The sequence below is a fragment of the Telopea speciosissima genome, chromosome 5 (assembly GCF_018873765.1).
Source record: "Telopea speciosissima isolate NSW1024214 ecotype Mountain lineage chromosome 5, Tspe_v1, whole genome shotgun sequence".
NCBI lineage: Eukaryota > Viridiplantae > Streptophyta > Magnoliopsida > Proteales > Proteaceae > Telopea > Telopea speciosissima.
Window position 1 is genome coordinate 9,810,778 of NC_057920.1, and position 18,632 is coordinate 9,829,409.

Sequence of the window (18,632 nt, forward strand, 5' to 3'; positions counted from 1 at the left end):
TCTTTCTCTAGTCATGTTCCATTGATGTTTAAAGTTTTTGTTTGTTTCTTATGTTCTACTGTAAATATTCCTTTGAGTCTATGGTTTTGTTATTAATGGATTTTTTCATTTTACAGAACTTTCCGTGTTGAAATCCCACAAAAAGGAACAAAGGAAACACAGCATGAAATGCATGAAAACCTCAATGGTCATCCCTGAAGTCATTGTGGAGCTTCAAGAGCAAGAACTCCGAGAGACTGCCCTAAGATATCTCAGTTCATTCCTTGTAGAGGTTTTCTTCTTCAATCTTGCTTTCACATTTATAATGTCAAAGTTTTTGGAAGTCTGTTTTGAGATTTGGGATTTTGAGCACTGTATACTCTTCAATCGTATGTGTCTGAAAAAGTAAGAATTTTGCACGTGAGGCTTCTTCATTCGTGTTGTTTTTCTTCTCCTTATGTCAGTTTCAGGGTTTCTTGGCTTGTCTTCTCTGTTGTCGTATTTTAGTTGTACCCTTTTCATTGCAAGGATCAGATGTTGCTATATCAAGATTCAACAAACTCAGTGAGGGGGGGGGGCATTAATCTAATATGATCTGATGGATCAGTTAGCAGCAAAAGGTCTTTTGGTCCTCAACCCGTCAAAGAGGTCCTTGCTGAACATTTCCTTTGCCTTCCATTGGTGATCTCATGGTGGAGTAGCATATTGACTTCAGGACCCCAGCCTTGGGTCTGGGTGATTTTACATTTTATGGATTCCTTATTTTGAAGTTGTCAGATGGAGAGATAGTCTAGGTGGAATGCAAGACTTGCAATTATATGTAAATGAAAGTTTTGCTCTATCATAATCTTGATAACAGCTTCTTTTAGATGAATCCAGCAGCTTCCAACAGCTGGTTTTGGACCATTGCATCTTCTTTTAACCTTAGATTTGTTGAGCATCATGAGGATTTTTATTGGGTTTGGATGCCCTTTTGGTTTTGCTTTACGAATTCTTGACTAGAAAGGCTTTTTATTCCATTTTGCGTATTTAGAATGAAATTTAATTTGATTCTCTTACATATGGTTTTGAAATTTGATGTTCTTTACCTTTCTAAATGACTTTGAAGAACCATAACGCCCATTGATCACATAACACCATACAGGGTATATAATTTGCTTAGTTTAAGATCATTATTTTTACTTTACCTGTTAGAGTGTTTTAATTGTTATAAGCTATAATGCTAGAAAAACCTTATATTTGACATTTAAAGATCTTACCCAATGCATTCTAGACAATTCTAGGAAGCTCAGGGCAATGGTTGAGGAGAAGGATACCTCAAGAGGAAAAGTGAAAGGACGGGGACAGGGACAATGCATTCTAGCCAATGCATTGGCTAGTTCAAGTATAAATGCTTGCCATGCTACGAGTTTTGAGTGGTGATATTTTTCAATTTTATTTTTGGTTCTATTAAAAGCTTCGATCTTGATTTCTCTTTGTTCCAAGCTTATCGAGCAATCTTTCACATCTATTTGAAACTTGATGTAGGTATTTGCACAACACAATGATTTCATCGATGAAATTACCTTAGCACTTGGTTTCATCAACACAAATCATCATTGGGAGGATTGTTGCTCTCTCATTGTTCTAGCCCTAATATTTAAAAGAAGCACTATTTTGGTGGACACTACTAGTCAAGTTCAGGATATCCAAGAAAATAAACAGTTGGAGGCACTTTTTTCTGCTTCTTTCAATTCCCATGTATTGGAGATGAATTGAATGGAGAGCTGAAGGATTCCCAACCCTGGATTGGGTGCCATTTTGTGCGAGAATGTCTCATTGATTGCTTTTTTTTTAATTCTCCTCAGCATGTCTCATTGGTTGCTTAGTCCTTTCATTTGAGCATACCTTATTTTGGAGGTAGCAAACAAGATTGAGACTGGCTGTGCATGTTTAGAGGTTGGAAGACCAGAAAAATTTTCAAATCATGCAAAAGTCGCGGTCATCATGAATGGAAAGGTCAAGGGCCTTGTGCGGGACTGTTATCTAAAGGAATAGTTCTCTTGCTTCGTACTTCATAAACGTTGAAGTATGAATTTGCTCAAATAATGGATCAAAATGTTGAAAAAGAAAAAGGATGGTGAGTGGTGCCATGTCTTCATATGTAGTGAGATTTATCAAAAAAAAATAAATGAAATAATGGTGAGAGAGAGGAAGGTGAACCTACCTTCTAACTAATTCCCATTAGGAAGAAGAGGCCATCTCACTCCAAGGCTGGTGGTAAATCTTGTGAGTGAGAACTAGGAGAACCCACATTTGAAGTATTTCCCAAGAGCAAGAAGAGGTCAGCTCACTAAAGCTGGACAAGGATGGCCAAGTGTCATGTGAAGAGAAGATGGGTTATACCGGTGTTCCATCCTAGTTGTGGTGGAAATGGAGAGGGAAGCGGAGGGAGTAGTGTTAATGAGGAATGAACCCGACTCAACCATGATCTTTTATGGCCTCTAAAGATTTCGGTTTTCCCAAAATCTGTTTAAGCTTGCTTTTTTAATTTACGTCCTCCACCATGTTTTTCAATGAACTACAATGTGTCATGTATTATGTTGGTAGTTCTAATTTTTGTTATTATGGTTATGATTTTGTAATAAAACATGTATGAAAGATTTGTTATTATTTATGACAATCTGAGATTATTAATGGGCAATGAATCAAGCTAGTACTATTTCTACCCGCTAACCGTATCTAGTGTTAGAGAGTGATCTTGAATTTAATCATCTAATTGAGAGCAGTCTTGAAATGGGTAGTGGTTTTGATATTGAGCGTTAATTTTGTTGATCTCCTGTTTTGATTTTACATGTATCTTGCAATTCAGCTCCAAGCCTACAACACCGCAATTTTCACTTTTCAGCAACCGTCATTGTCACAAGCTTGGAATCCACTACTCCAGCTCCAACACCCCAATTTACTGACAACTCAAAGTGTTTTCTCTCCTGTTCTCACGTAATATTAACCTCCCCCAAACCACACCACCCAAAAAAACAAATGTAATGATGGTTGTTTCAGCTCAAGGAACAAAAACACAAAAAATGGAGGGGATAGAATTTCAACATACATAATATAAACCAAAGTTGGTTTGTGATTTCTTGCAAAATCAGTGGAACACAACTTGCTGGCTTTTAAAATTCAGCTTATCCACAAAAAAGAAAATGGCAGAATCAAATAACAAGATTTCCTCAATATAACAGTTATTTTATGTAGACCATATTTATTCCCTAATTGGCTGAAAAATACTTACATTCCAATACTAGAGAAATTATGGAAGCATCTTGTCAATTACATACGGTTACAACCATGTCTACACCCCCAAACCAACCCAACCCAACCTCCTCCCCCACCACCCACACACAAAAAAAAAAAAACCTGGACAACCATGTCTGATATAGTGATATATATAGAAAACTTCACAGTAGACAGTGTAGCTCATAGGAGCCTTCTAGCAATGGAATGATAGAACATATGAAGCATCATATTGCTTATTGAGTTGGCCTGCTCTTTGGCTGTCTCCATTAAAGAATCCTGCAACCAAAACATTTTTCACCTCAACAAACACACAAATCTTGTAGAAAGAAGACAGTTTCAACTGATCAAAAATACCTGTGCAGCTATAGAACATGGATTAGATTATACATAGCCTCAAAATCAAGTATCTGGTATTCTAAGATCCTGCAACCAAAACAAGCCTGCTCTTTGTTCGGTTTGGTACTTTTTCTGATCACCTTGCTCAAGCTTGAGTGCAACTATTTGCATCTTCACATAAAGGATTGGCTCCTCCATACACAACTCCTTGTCACACCTTCAAGATAAACTATGATGACAAAATGTGCAAGCTTGAGCAAATTAACTGTCTTAAAGTCGGTGGTGAAATTTTGATACAACTGTATTAGAGCATCACCCGCCTGAAAGGAAACTTAAGGAAACAAGTCAAACAACAATATTTTTTAGCATGTCATCCAATTTACGCAGAGAGGCAACTGAGCACATAGAATGTAGAATGCACATCTGTGAAGGAAATAATATACAACAAGATCAAGTCAACAACAAACTTATGCAGAAGAGATGACAAACAGCAGGACATCGTGTTACAATTTACTTCAACTGACACATGAAAACCAAGGTAAATTAGCTGGATCCCATCCACACTTAAAAATAAAAGCTATTACGCTCCAATTTTATCACATTTTCACATGCAGAGGTATGACACCACTTTTCATCAGGCTTATGCCATAGAGAATTCCACAATATATGCAAACTTAAAGGACAAGGCGATAGTCACTTGCAATGCGTACTTGTTCCCAAAATTTTCAAGATGCAAATGGAATAGGAGCGGGATATGACCAATTGTCAACAGTCAAGGCATTAGATGGTATTAAAAGATTAGTACCTGTGCTCGTCATGATTGCTTGAATGTGGAGCACTGCTCCTCACTTTTCTCGGCAAGCAAATTGGAATATGAAAAACCTGTACACAAAAAGAAAGATAGATACTCTGCAGTGATTTTTGATAAATTCTGGTCGATTATCTTTATTTAGACTCAACAATTTTTTCTTTTGTATGTGAAATAAGATTGGTGTGGCTTTAATAGGGAAAAAGCATCGTTTAGTTGTTTTTCATTTTTTCCCCTAATATTCAGTGAATTTACAAAGAGTTCTTGGGTTACACCTAGCCTCCTAATTTCCTTCGCTCTTCCTTTTTCTTTGGTGAGGTAACCTACTTGTTTGTCTACAAAACCAATTATGCATAGGGTTATACCAAATGCAACAGGTGCTCTGAGATTCAGGAATAGAGAGAATTTATTCTCTCAAGGAACTATTCCTCCAAATCATATTAGTTGATAGAAGTGGCCAAATAATCAAATCTACGATCCAACCAAGGTGGCCGACTTCTTCGTGGCAGACAACATTATCGCATCTGTTTGGAACAAGAATAGAAAATTTTGTACCTTTGAATGTATCCTCACAACTCGGAAGCCATGGAGTACAATTGACGAGCTCCTTGTGCCGGAAGCCTGGTCAAAACTACAGGCGAGTATGGAGGCAAAATCAAAGAAGCGAATCTATGAAAAATAGAGAAGATTTTAAGTAAATATTCATGGAACTTTAACTTTAAGAATAAAAATACAAAAACAACCACATATGAAGGTCCGACCTTGAGGCGAGAAAATAGCAAGCTGCGTTTTGGGCGCCAAAACAGGGGACTGCCATGCAAGCAAATCCGGGCTTCCTCAATCCGCAACTTTGGTCTTGCTCGACATTCTCATCTCTTGCACTTCGGGAACTTACGCTTCTTGCTCTAGTGCACAATGGATGTATTTTCTCGCATACGATTCTTGAGGATAGGATTTTAGAAGCGAGATATTGGAACCGTAGTGGTCGATTATACCAACAGTAGCAAAGGAGGGTTTAGAACCTTCAAAGCGTTCATAGGTAACTAAAATTTCACCCACACCTATGCTACAAGGAGCGAACTCAAAACCCTAGCAGTTGCAGTGAATAATATGTGTGTGTGAGAGAGAGCGCCAGAGAAAGAGCGAGAGAGCGAGAGAGCGAGAAAGAAAGATAGAGACAGCGAGAGAGCAAGAGAGCGAGAGAGAGAGAGAGCAGACGTAGTACCTGTTGCTTCTCCTACAGGTTGTTGATGACATTCCAAGTGGGAAGCACGAATCAGCTGAGAACCCTAGGAGACTGAGGCGAGAAGACGAAAGGGTGTTTTACGTTTTTAAGTGTATTAGGTATTTCTTTTTCGATTATAGATAGGTATTTCATTTTTGGTAAGACAATACATATTTCGTATAAAAAAAAATACGTATTTAAGTGTATACCATTGTATACCAAATCAATGCATCATATTTAACTGTTTTAATCTTACGGTTCGAAAATTACCCCTCAAAAGATTCTTAAATGGGCTGGACAGACCAGGAAACCCCGCCCCATAAAAAAAAATCATTTACAAAACATTTTATAGTAAGGCAACAGGTTGGCTGGAGGCATGGGACAAAAAATATCAGAAATTTTAGAGTTGGAATCCTTTTATCTTTCTCTTGGGCTAAAGCATTGGAGGAGTACACAAACCTTATCACGGATCAGTTCGGAAGTGAATTTCAGATTTTAAATCGATCTTCATCCTAAAACTCGTGTATACAGATTTTGTTGTGTCATAAAGTACTCTTCTATATCGGCACATAAAATTTCTTAAAGAAAACCTATTGCTCGCATACTGCAAGTTAATGCCCACACAGTGTCTGTCTCTCACTTTTTCCTTTTGAAATGATCCCCTACACCTCCTCTATGATGTTTCATCCCCTAATTTTTTACTAAAAAACATGGAAAATTATCTGCTCCATTTCTTGCCCAATCTATTTCCCTAAGTCCTTCTAATAGGGGTGCGGGTGGATCCCCATCCGGGCAGTATGTTCGGGCAGGGGGTAGGGTGGTCATTTCTGTCCCCTATTAGAGGAACTTGGGGGAAATGGACCGAACAAAAAAATAAAGCAAATAATGATCCAAGAAACACCAAAGCTCAAATACACAACTTCTAGGGGGGGGGGGGGACAGCCGGACAGCTAAGGAGCCCAAATGAGCATTCCACATTGAAGCCCAAGATCAAACCCAAATGAAATTTGCCGGCCTTTTAAGCCCATCGAGCCTGCACGTTTAGTGTGAGAATGGATCATCCGCATGTACGTCCAGGTGAACATGCATGTGAGAGATAACCACTTGTCCTTTTTGTTTTCATTAATGCCCCTCTTCTCCTTTTAAATTGCAAAAATGGGATATGTATACCTCTGAGACGAACCTGCACGTACGTACAGGGGAATTGGACTCAAAAGTCAAGTTGAAACTCATGCAGAGCTAAGAGAGGTAATTATGGAAGCACCATTGTTATCATCAAGAGCGTTTTTTGACCAGGTTTTCCAAAATTTTGATTCGACTCGAGCGACTCGACCCAATCAAAACCCGATTTTCCAACTATGAGTAGAAGGTTAATATATAAATGTAATATTTCACTTTTATTGCTAAAAAGGTATGAATGAGAGAGAGAGAGAGAGAGAGAGGAAGGCAGGTTCCACGTGGCAGAGGTACTCTCAGTTTGGGCTACAGATGGTAGAGGTATTCTCTGTTTGGTTGTCAAGAAAAGAAAAAGAAATTCAAATACAATTGAATTTGAGGAGAGAGATAAAGACATAAAAGCAATCATTGCATCATAATGATTTTTGTCTCTCTATGTTTTTTCTTTTCTTGATATTCAAACGTAGCTTTATTTCTTCTTGAGGGTGAGGTCTTGGTGTAACGGTAAAGATTGCTTTGTTGTGACCAAATGGTCACAGGTTCGAATATGGAAATAACTTCTTTCTTACATTAAGACCCTCCCTAGACCCATGCACTATTTTCACATTTGAAAATAGTTAGTGTGGGACGTAATTATCAGTGAAGCTTTCCAAGCCAGCAAGAAACACTAACAAAAAGACAAATTACTACTCAAAAGAGACCCAAAGAGGAAAGAAGATAAAAGAAAGAAGATTGAATCATTGAAATTGATGAACACTCTACCTGAGTGGGCTCCACTTCTCCTTATTAGAGGCACTGGAACTGGGCCAGGCAAAGAACTGGAGGAGATAATTTTCCAAAAAAAATTTGATTTTCTCACACATTCAAGGAGATAGGAGAACTCTATGAGAAAAGGGGGACAGCAATTCGGTTATAGCAGAGACAGAGATTTCACGTAGCAGACGTAGGCCCATTCTAGCCTGTAGTTCTCATTTTGGGCAGGTTTCACGTGGAAGAGGTAGGCCCATTCTAGCCTGTAGTTTTCATTTTGGGCATCACGTGACAGAGGTAGGCCCATTCTTGACCTGTAGTTTTCGTTTTGGGCTGGGGATGATGGGCTGGCCTTTAAAATTCGAGCCCGTTACCTTGTCATTACCCTCATAGAGACCCTTATTCCCTCATGTCAAAATCAAACTAAGCAGCCACGTGTGACTCTACGACTGGCCTTATACTATGGTTTGGTAGGTGACCGTTTTGGCTGAATCGTCAGTTTTGAATGCCTATTATATGTCCAACTTTATTCCATACAATTGGAACCAATTAAATCTCAGTAAAAGATCGATGCAGATCTACTCTGTTAGGGACCACATTAAGATGCTGCCACCTGTGAGATTCTGAGCTGGACGAAAACTTTGTTTTCGGCCTCTGTTGGGAATCGAAAATCTGCCACGTCATCCGTCCTGTCGCGGTCAACATTAAAAAACTTAGTAGTGTGGGACCTAATTATCCGATAAAGATCAAGCTTTCCAGCTTTCAAGCCAGCAAGAAATACTGACACTGAGACAAACACTCCTCAGAGAGACCCAAAGAGGTGGGAAGGAAAGATACAAGGGGAAGAAAGAAGATTGAATCATTGAAATTGATTCCTCCTCCCGTGCTTCGTGCTTCGTCTGGTTGTGGTGGTTTTACTGATTTTGTTTCTTATTATGTACATGATCATCTCTGCATCATGTGTCAATCTTTCTATATAATATCCCCTTTCCTCTTCCTGTATTTCCACAAGTGTCCTCGTGACCTCAGATTCTTTTTCGCCTCATATTGGGTGCCCTAGATCCATAAAAAATGCATCTTCAACGTACCTGTTTCGAGTTTCCATATTGACGCATGGCCCTTCGGATCCTTGGATCTCGTCGTCGTCATCATTCTCAAGTTTTGCCTTTGAGACGTACATATCACACGATGATGAAGTAAGCTACTTTTGGTTCGCTAGATTTCTGTACCATTTTTTTTCCTCTTCTGTGTCATTTCTTTTGTTTTATTGTTCTTTCTCGTTCTGTCGATAAATTTGAATTCTGTTTCTTATCATAACTTAGGACATTAGCCTTTGGGGGAGGTTTTTGTTTTTTCCCGCAAAGGTTTGATCGACATTTCTAGTGGCAAAGGATGGATTTTTCAGGATTAATTATGTTGGGGTTAATTGCTGAGAGTGACTCGGCTTCAATCTTTCTCACTTGCTTCATTGTTTAGTCATTGATATTGTCGATTGCCATTTTTGAGGACCCTTTCCGTGGTCATGGGTTGTGGTTCTTGTCCATTACTCACCAGTCGTCAAGAAATAATATCAGCAATTGTTTTGGGTACATAGGTAATGCTCTTCACTTAATTCGAGTGATTATTCGAAACTCCCTCGCGTAGATTGTATTTGGAAACTGTAAAGTGGTATACTGGCCTACTGGGTGAGAATGGACGGGCTTATTTAATAAAATTTTGGGCAAGAGATTATTTTCTGGTCGTGTAGCACCTGCACCTGCACCAGCACCAGCACCAGCACGGGGCCAATGAGAATGCATGCAGGGGCATCAACATAGATGCGATTTTTTATTTCATGGGGGGCAGAGCAGTAGTTTTGCATGCTCCTGTGTCTGGGTGCAAGACCCACGTGACCAGGTAGCATTCTTTTTCCCTAACAATCTACTTGGATCCTACTAGCTAATAGTTGTATTATATCAAGGGAGCTGGTTTTAGGAATGGGCATGTCCATAGGGTTTCTACGGCCAGCCAGCTCACCTTTTTGTATCACATAGCAGGTCTGACTGGGGCTGAAATTTTTTGGAGAGTTCACCTTTTCTGTATCACATAGCAGGTTTAATGGCGGCTGAAATTTTGTAGATAGGTCGACTCAAAGATCCCCTTACTCACATGTCAAGTTTCAGCTCACATGGAGTTGACCAAGCTGCAAAATAGTTCTTTCAAAAATCTAGGACTACCAAGAGGGTACATGGAAATAAATGGGAGGGTACAGGGATTGAATTTAAATATGAAATTTGGCAAGTGGCCAATCCAAACCACTGTCTAGATTTCCAATGGTTCGAATTGCCATATTACCCATCCACATGGGACAACTAGGTGGGTCACCCAAAGAGTCTTTCATAGTTGAAGAAGTTTTTGAACTGTTAATATCAAATATATGGAGAATCCTTATCTAAAAATTCTGTATCTTTCTCAATTATTAGTTAGGAGAGAGTTGAGTGGAAACATCATTCCCGATATTTTAATAATCATAAGCATAGGTTTTGCATCCTGAATATCACTCCCTCGTCACTTTGTCCTTTCTTTTGAACTATTGCATTGCCCTATCTCAGTTATTACTTGTTCCAGTGGGCACTAAACCTACATAGATATAGATCATCAATGTTGGTATGACACCCAACTGATGCTTTTTGTATCATTTGTTTAGTGTGTTGCTCCATCTTTTAAAGGCACAATATACAGAAGAGTTTTATTGTCAAAATAAGAAATCAAGTACATGATAACAAGGGTCATAGAGGACCACTTAACTCAGGGGTTAAGGGTGCCACTTAACTCTGGGGTCACTTGGGGACTCACTCAATCTAAGTGTGGGATTCACTCAAACCACAAGAGGACCTCAAAGTCAAATGGGACTCACTCACCACAAGAGGTTACATTGGTTATTCTCGTCTCTTTTTTCACAGTGCAAATATATATAGGGGAAGGGAGAACTAGCCATTGGAATTTGATGACTAGTGAATTTATGGCTTCATCAATAGACCACTTAAAAATATGTTGGTTTGTTGCAGTATGAGCTTGCTGTGTATCAAATATGCCTGCCTTGCTAATTTTCATGATTTTTTTAGGTAGGCCCTAGAGTTGAACTCATGGCCTCTTAATTGCGTGGTGTTGGTCCTTGCCAACTTAGCTACACCTTGGGGGTTTAATTTTCATGATGTTGAACTAACGAAAATATTTATCAAATGAAGTCATTCATTATTATTCATTCTAGCAATCAATGAAGTCCCCTATTTAACTCTTTCACAGTGTTTTTAGTTTCTCTTGTATAACTTGGTGATGACATGGATAACAAAACACTTCAAGAAGGAGGTTGGCATTCTTAAGGACTAGAAAGAAACAGACCGGATCTTGGCTATGTTGGATATGAATTACAAAGGATTTTGGGCCACTTAGAGAGATTAGAATCTGTTTCCATAAAATGTTGTCCAAAGCAAAGTAATTGATATGGTTGGAAAGGAATTATTCTTTTTTGTTCCCCCCTCATAGATCTTTTCATTATTTGTTCCCTCTTTTGGTAGAAAACTTAAAAATCAGCAAAGTTGTAGGTAGATATTGATTGTTTCACACTTTCATTATTTTAAGACGATCTCTTGCTTGAGTTGGCAAACTTATTCTCATCTCTGGCGCTTGAACAGTATGTTGGTGGGCAAGCTCAAATAGTTCTTAACTGCTGGTTGTACATAGTTTAGTCCATTAAATTGTGCTATAGTTTAAAAGAATTATTCTTTCTCATTTTTAGCTTTTTTTTCTTGGTATATTCTTTTTTAGCTTCTATTATTTTCTTCCCTTTCTTTCTTTCTTTTATTAATGCAACATTGAGAATTCCCTATATCAATTGTGTCAATATTTAAAAACTTGTGTACTGTAGCAAATGATCTAGCAAAGCTTATTATCACCCCTACAGCTTGAATAATAAGCGGGTAGGCCTGCTCAATTTGTTGCTTTCTGTTGGTTGTGCAGAGATAGTTCATTAAGTTGTAATACATGATACAACATACTACCTTACTAGTTACATTTGAAGATATATAGGAGTTATTTCTTGTACGATTTCAAGGTGTATGTTACCCAAAAGAGGGGGGGGGGGGGAGGAGATTATTTGGTGATGATACTCCTTTAAACTTGTGATATCTCAAAATATGCGCTCGGTTAAAGAACACTAGGTGTGGCGAGAAATGGGACTGGGTTGGAGGTCTGGTTCAGATATTGAGGTGGCTTCTGTGGCTCTCTCTCCAACCTGGACCCAGATTCCAGACAGTGACCAAATTTGCTGTCCAATGTGGGTTTTATTTGGATTCTTCTTGTCATCCTGGTTTGTACATGTATTTTATTATATCTATGCAACTGTTATGTATTAAAACTTTGTGTTCATTAACAGAAAATTTATTTAGGTGCCATCATGAAGACTTGGAACACATGACCATTTTAGTAAGCACACACACTTAACAGTAGTTTATATCTGATATTAAAGCTTACAATCTTTATTCATCACATGCTGAGTTCCCAATTCTGACTTGAACACTGTTTACCAAGTTACCAAAAAATGTGTAAAATAAGTCTTATCAGGAACTGGCTGAGACATGATCGGTCAAAATATGTGTTTCCCGTAGGAAGAAACAAATCCAGAATAGAATATTGTATGGTGAGATAAGGGTGGTCACTGCATTTTTAAACTTAAATTCACAACCTTTTTTTTTTTTTGGGGGGGGGGGGGGTAATACTTATGTTCACAATTCGTTAAGCCTTTTTTTTCAGTGTAGTGTGGTTGGCTGTACAAAGTATTTTTCCACCATTTAACTTCCAATGTCGTGGTGATTACTGAGGATCTTCACTCTTTGGGAGACATAGTAAGTCCCCAAGTTGAAGGAATAGGGGACTTGCCCAAGATGAACTGAGTTGACTAAATGATTGTTAAGGTTATTGGCTTGGGTACTATGTATGAGAGATCTATTACCTACATAACTTACTGCAAGGGAAAGCACCATGTCTTAGCTGAGGAACAACTTTATCCAATTTTCATTTGTTGTTGTTGTTTTTTTCTTCACTGATGGGTCTTCTTAAGAATGTAAGCTTAACTAAGTTTTTCCATTCTACAATCATAGGCGTGTTAGGTGAATACCATGCTTATGCCATAAGAAATAAGATGCTAACCTATACTCTCTATCCTTTTTAATTTATTTGGTTGTTTCTTAGGAGACTCTTACTGTGTTTATGGATTGACTTTCTTCAATGCTTCTGTTATATTTCCATTTCCCAGAGCAAGGAAGGTCTTTGGGGTTTCTCTCTCTCTTATTCTCATCAACATGGCCGCTATAATGGAACGTGCTGATGAGAACCTCCTTCCTGCCGTTTACAAAGAAGTCAGTGAAGCTTTCGTTGCTGGGCCTACTGATCTTGGATATCTAACGTTCATACGGAACTTTGTACAGGCAGTGTCATCACCTTTAGCTGGTATATCAGTTCTTCATTATGACCGTCCCACAGTTCTTGCAATGGGTACTGTTTGTTGGGCCTTATCCACTGCTGCAGTAGGTGCCAGCCAACATTTTCTGCAGGTAGCTTTCTGGAGAGCCATAAATGGTATTGGGCTGGCCATTGTTATACCAGCACTGCAGTCCTTCATAGCTGATAGCTATCTGGATGGTGTTCGAGGGAGAGGGTTTGGGTTGCTAAGTCTTGTTGGTTCTGTGGGTGGAGTAGGAGGTGGTGCTGTGGCAACAGTTATGGCCGGTCAGGAATTTTGGGGAATACCTGGATGGCGCTGTGCATTTATTATGATGGCATTATTGAGTTCACTGATTGGATTCCTTGTCTTTCTGTTCGTCATTGACCCAAGGAGAACACTTACCATCACTAATGCGACTGGGACCACTTCTGAGAGGTATCAATTATTTCTTTAAGTTTGTCAGGTCTATCAGTGTTTTGCAATTGGTATATTCATCAATCTTATGGTATTCATGGTGGTTCACCTTTTCTTTTCTTTTTTTCTTTTTTTTTTTTTTACTTTCCAAAATATGTAAAAGTTAAGATATGTGTTAAAGCTTACTCACAATAGGGGGAGTGTTTTTATCGTGTTTTATGTTTAGTTGTAGAGTTGTGTTAATTATTTCCTTAGTCTAGTTATTTACTTTCCACTTGTAATTAGACATATATTCTTAGTAGATTTCCAACTTAGAGTCTATTACCTTCTGTTATATATATATTAGAGATTGACCACAATAGGATGAATCTGGATTCCTATTTTAGTCCGTGCAATGACCAAAATGACCCTAGATTTTAGTGGAAAAAACACTTTCTAATTAATGGTTTGTGCATAAATAAGAATAATTGATTTGTGATTTATTTTAATTTATATTTATATTAAATAAAATAGGTATCATAAATCGTACCAAATACCTGCAAAATAGGAATAACTCAGATGAACGCAAATATAAATCATACCAAAGAGAGCCTTAGTCTAGTTATTTACTTTATGGTCAGTGTTCTCTGTGGGGGAGCGTGGCCCCTGCGCACGTGCGGGGGCCACTGAGAGCGGCAGAGCATGAATGTTGGCATCATAGGGCAGGGCAGTCATTTTGCCCCCCTCTGTGTCTGGGCACGTTTGGTGCACTCCCTCACAGAGAACTTTCTTCCTTTACTTTATTTACTTTCCTCTTGTAATTAGACATATACTCTTTGTAGGTCCTACTAAGACTCTATTACCTTTTGTTATATATATTGGAGGGTGACCATGATAGGATGAATTTGAATTCCTATCTTGTCTAGTTCATCGTTCCTCTCTCTCTCTCTCTCTGGTCTCCTCTTCTCCTTCTTCAGGATCTGGTTGGTAATCTCCAGTGTTGTCATAGTAATTGATTGGGTGTTTATGGAACATGTAACAAGGACACCAACACGGCGAAACATGATAGCATACATGTTTAACACACTTTATTCCACAAATTCAGAGATTATATTTTATAACTGCTCATTTTTATATGCAAATGTAAAATGAATATGGTTCAAATAAGCTAATGTACTTGAAAATTATAATGATGGAATAAAATGGAGTGTTCTGCGTCAGGTGTTTGGACCATAGGCCTGATTTTGGGTCTACAGGAAATCAGGAACCCAAAACTTGTCATGTCTCATGTTCAGATCAGGATCCATCTAGGGGTGTAAATGAATAGCCGAAATCTGTTTCCGTATCCGCGTTCGTATCCGTTTAGCACTATCCGAATCCGTCCGAAAGCTAAACGGATGCGGATACGGATAGGTTATAGCTATCCGAAAAGCTATATTTACATGTAAACGGATAAAATATCCGATCCGTATCCATGTCCGTATCCGTTTTGCACTATCCGAATCCGTCCGATAGCTAATCGGATGCGGATGCGGATATAGCACTATCCGAGCCTAATCCGATCCGTTAACAGCCCTAGATCCATCTCCATGTGGATCATCCAAATCATCTTTATACCAACTCATTTGTTCATTACTTTTTGGGGCTTCAATGGATTCTTTTTCATCCAATTAAATGAATACAGTAGAAAATGCATAATTTTCTTCTTTTCATGTCTTCACACTAATTTTTCTCCTATTTAGTATCTTTATTTGTGATCTATCAACGCTATATCCCTGTCCTCTGAACATGAATATATGGTAACTTGTGGGTGCCCCAGATTTTCCTGCTGGTTTGTAACCCCAGGCCCAAGCTGTACCCTAGAAGTAATAGCTGGCAACAAGGTAAACTTAACAAGTTATGTTGTCATCTGGAATGTGAAAACACCAGGAACAAATTTCTGAAATGTATTCCCTTGGTACATGGTCAAATAAATTATGTCGTCCATATAGGATCATCAATATGCACTGCCATGTGACTACAACTTGGCCGGATTTCTGGAAATGTAGTATTCCATTGTTAATCTCAATCTTGGTTAATTTGTTTTACCTTTTGTGCTGTTGTTACCATTTTTTTCCCTGAAAACTTGATTGCTCTTTTTCACAGGAACAGTTTGATACCAAATCACAGTCCACCATCAGCTTGGATGGAATCCTGGAAAGCTGTGAAATCCGTTATGAAAGTTCAAACATTTCAGATAATTGTCCTGCAGGGGATTGTTGGTTCACTGCCATGGACTGCCATGGTTTTCTTCACAATGTGGTTTGAACTAATTGGTGAGTGAAGATTCTTACTCAAGAAGAAAAAAAACTACTACATTTCTCATCAAGGGTAAAATATATTTAAAATGGGGATGACACTCTTCCACAGGAATCAGTATCAGGTAACACAGTTGGAATAAGATGCCACAATACTATTTGAATCCAATTAACCTAAAAATATAACCCCTCCCCTCCAGCCTCTTTATGTATGTGTTTCCTTAGAACCTCTTCATCTATGTTCAGTCAATATTCAAAAACTGGTTTTGGAAATGACTGTAGTTGAAATGGAAGACATGAATACTTCATGTCTGTTATATGAGAAGATTACCCTAGACCTTTTTGGGAATGTTTCCGTAACTGCTGTCTTCTTACCAATTTATTCTCGTTTGATGGAAAAAAAGAAAAGGGGTAAGTTACACGTGACCCCCTGGTTTTCAAACGAAACTCAAATCACCCCCTGTATTAGACCCCAATATGACAAATTAGTCCCTACTGTTAGTTTTATGCTGTTAAGTGATGATGTCAGCCAGTTAAATAAATTTAAATCCCTAAACTACCCTTGACTGTTGGGTGGAGGGTAGTATTGTAAATTTAATTCTAATGTTTTAGTACAAGGGTAAAATAGTCCTTTCACACCAATAACTAACAGCAGACTAACACCGTTACTGTAGAGGGGGACAGATGAGTATTTTCAAAAACCAGGGGGTGATTTGAGTTTTGTTTGAAAACCAGGGGGTGACGTGTAATTTACCCAAAGAAAAGTTATCTAGGCTCTTAGAATGTAAGGGGCTATGAGATACCCTGGGATCTGATAAAGTGGGTTGGTACTGATCACCCCATCGGTCAATTTTTGTCCAGAGATTGATATTCATTCACCTCTGCATTTGCATTGTTTGTATGCCACAGTAGGTGCTAAATCCATGCCTAGTCTCTGTAGATTTCTCAGATTTGCTGCACCAAGTATTTCTCCTTTTATGATATTCTGTATCTAATCTATTTATATAATAACGTAGAACCTCATTTGACTCTTTTCGCAGGCTTTGATCATAGTTATTCAGCGGCACTCATCAGCCTTTTTGCACTTGGATGTGCTATGGGGAACCTCCTTGGTGGACTAATAGCAGATCATATGTCGCACCTCTATCCAAACTCTGGCCGTATCATGTGTGCCCAGTTCAGTGCTTTCATGGGAATCCCATTCTCATGGTTCCTCCTCACAGTGATCCCACAGTCAGTCAGCCGCTGGTTCACCTTTGCCATCACCCTTTTCCTTATGGGCCTCACCATCAGCTGGTGCGGAAATTGTGCAAATAATCCCATGTTTGCTGAGGTGGTCCCTGCAAAGCACCGGACCATGATATATGCATTTGATCGTGCCTTTGAAGGATCATTCTCTTCATTTGCAGCCCCAATCGTTGGAATGCTTTCAGAGAAGGTTTATGGCTATGACCCAAAATCTGTGAATTTAGTGTCAGGGTCTGTGCAGGAGGCCTTCGCTATCTCAAGGGGGCTGCTCTCAATGATGGCAGTTCCCTTTGGTATATGCTGCTTATTTTGTACCCCGTTGTATTGGAGATTTGGGCGGGATCGTGATGCTGCTCAAACTTTAAATTCAAAAGAGCAAGAGATGATATGAAGTTTCATTTAACTTTCTAACCACTTGACAGTCTAGCCCTCATCAACTGACATGGCAGCATGAGGATGTGATCCAACTCTGAGACTAGGACTTGATCTAAGGAATGGAGATGCAAATCCCTGCACAATGTCAATTTCATCCACAGAAATCTTGCAGTAGATTTTTTTTGGTATTCAGCTGCCAGTTCCTGAGGTGTTTCCTGAAAATATGGTTTTGTCTTTTTCATTACATGGCAAAAGTGAGCGCTGTAAATGAAAAAAAATTAAGATTCACTGCAAATTCAATTTGATAATGTATTCTGATTGTTTGAAAAGTGAATACCTTTGCCATGTTTTTTACAAGTATCTAAGAGATTTAGCTGAAAATTTTGCTTAGTAGGTTTAGTAAAATTTCAAGTTATGTAATTATTGTTGGTATTAGTTAGAAAGTTTCATCATTTTTTGTTCAACTTAAGGAATCGTATCTTTTACATCTAACCAGATGAAGCTGTATATATTCTTGCTTGTTTGCTTAGCACATGAACAGTTCTGATATCTTTATCACTCAACTGCCATTGCAAGAAATTAAACTTCAAACTGCCTCTTCTTTCTCTGCCATTTCTTAGCATTTGTCTCCGGGTTTAGTTTGATTGGATTATTAGAAAAGCCAAATTGGCATCAGTATAGCTTCCCATTTCTGCATGAGTGAAGCATCCCAGGTTTAAAAGTGACAAAGGAATAACTATTTATATTGATAATATGTACTCTTAAGAGCTTTATTCAATCATGAGTTCAACTTAAATTTGCATAGGAAAAATACTAGAAATTATTACAAATGATTCTGTTTAGAACTTAGTTTTTCCCAAGTAAATTTGGGATCAGCTACATGAATCTATTTTCACTGTTTAACCCTTTTTAAAGTTAAATTTTTATTGTTAAACCTAAAGCGTCCGTATGTTTTTTTCATCACTTCTACCTAAGTAATGTTTGGCCTACCCTTTCATCTTGGGTGCTGAAGGTGTAACTTTATTCTGACTGTCGTTGTCTTATTCTCAAAAGTTATGGGAAGCAATTTTTTGTACGGGAGTGTGGCCTACGCCAGCATTCCCATGTGTCTATCTCTCTCCTCCTTAAAACAAGGGGGCAAAGGTGTCTTTTTATGTCAAACGTAAAAATGTATTTTTAAAATAATTTGAAAGTGACTTATTAGTATGTTATTTTCAGTAACTGTCATTGTAATTGTGAAATGACATGATTAATCTTCTTAGAAAAAATATGCGTGCAATATTA

At 38.4% G+C, this 18,632-nt stretch overlaps 1 protein-coding gene across 1 annotated transcript; it reads left to right on the plus strand.

The window, feature by feature from the left end:
- Window positions 1-8,457: 8,457 nt before the first annotated feature.
- LOC122661687 (multidrug resistance protein 2-like) lies at window positions 8,458-17,729 on the plus strand. Its single transcript, XM_043857167.1, has 4 exons — window positions 8,458-8,749; window positions 12,847-13,470; window positions 15,574-15,743; window positions 16,766-17,729. Exons 1-4 carry the CDS (start codon window positions 8,667-8,669, stop codon window positions 17,362-17,364), a joined length of 1,476 nt encoding a protein of 491 aa, XP_043713102.1. The 5' UTR covers window positions 8,458-8,666; the 3' UTR covers window positions 17,365-17,729.
- The last annotated feature ends 903 nt before the right edge of the window (window positions 17,730-18,632 follow it).

Excerpts from the sequence above, each read along its gene's own strand:
- LOC122661687 (XM_043857167.1), top strand. The coding sequence starts at position 8,667 with ATGGCCCTTCGGATCCTTGGATCTCGTCGTCGTCATCATTCTCAAGTT. Across the intron at positions 8,750-12,846 it reads ACATATCACACGATGATGAA|AGCAAGGAAGGTCTTTGGGG; the intron begins GTAAGCTACTTT and ends TCCATTTCCCAG. Across the intron at positions 15,744-16,765 it reads AATGTGGTTTGAACTAATTG|GCTTTGATCATAGTTATTCA; the intron begins GTGAGTGAAGAT and ends CTCTTTTCGCAG.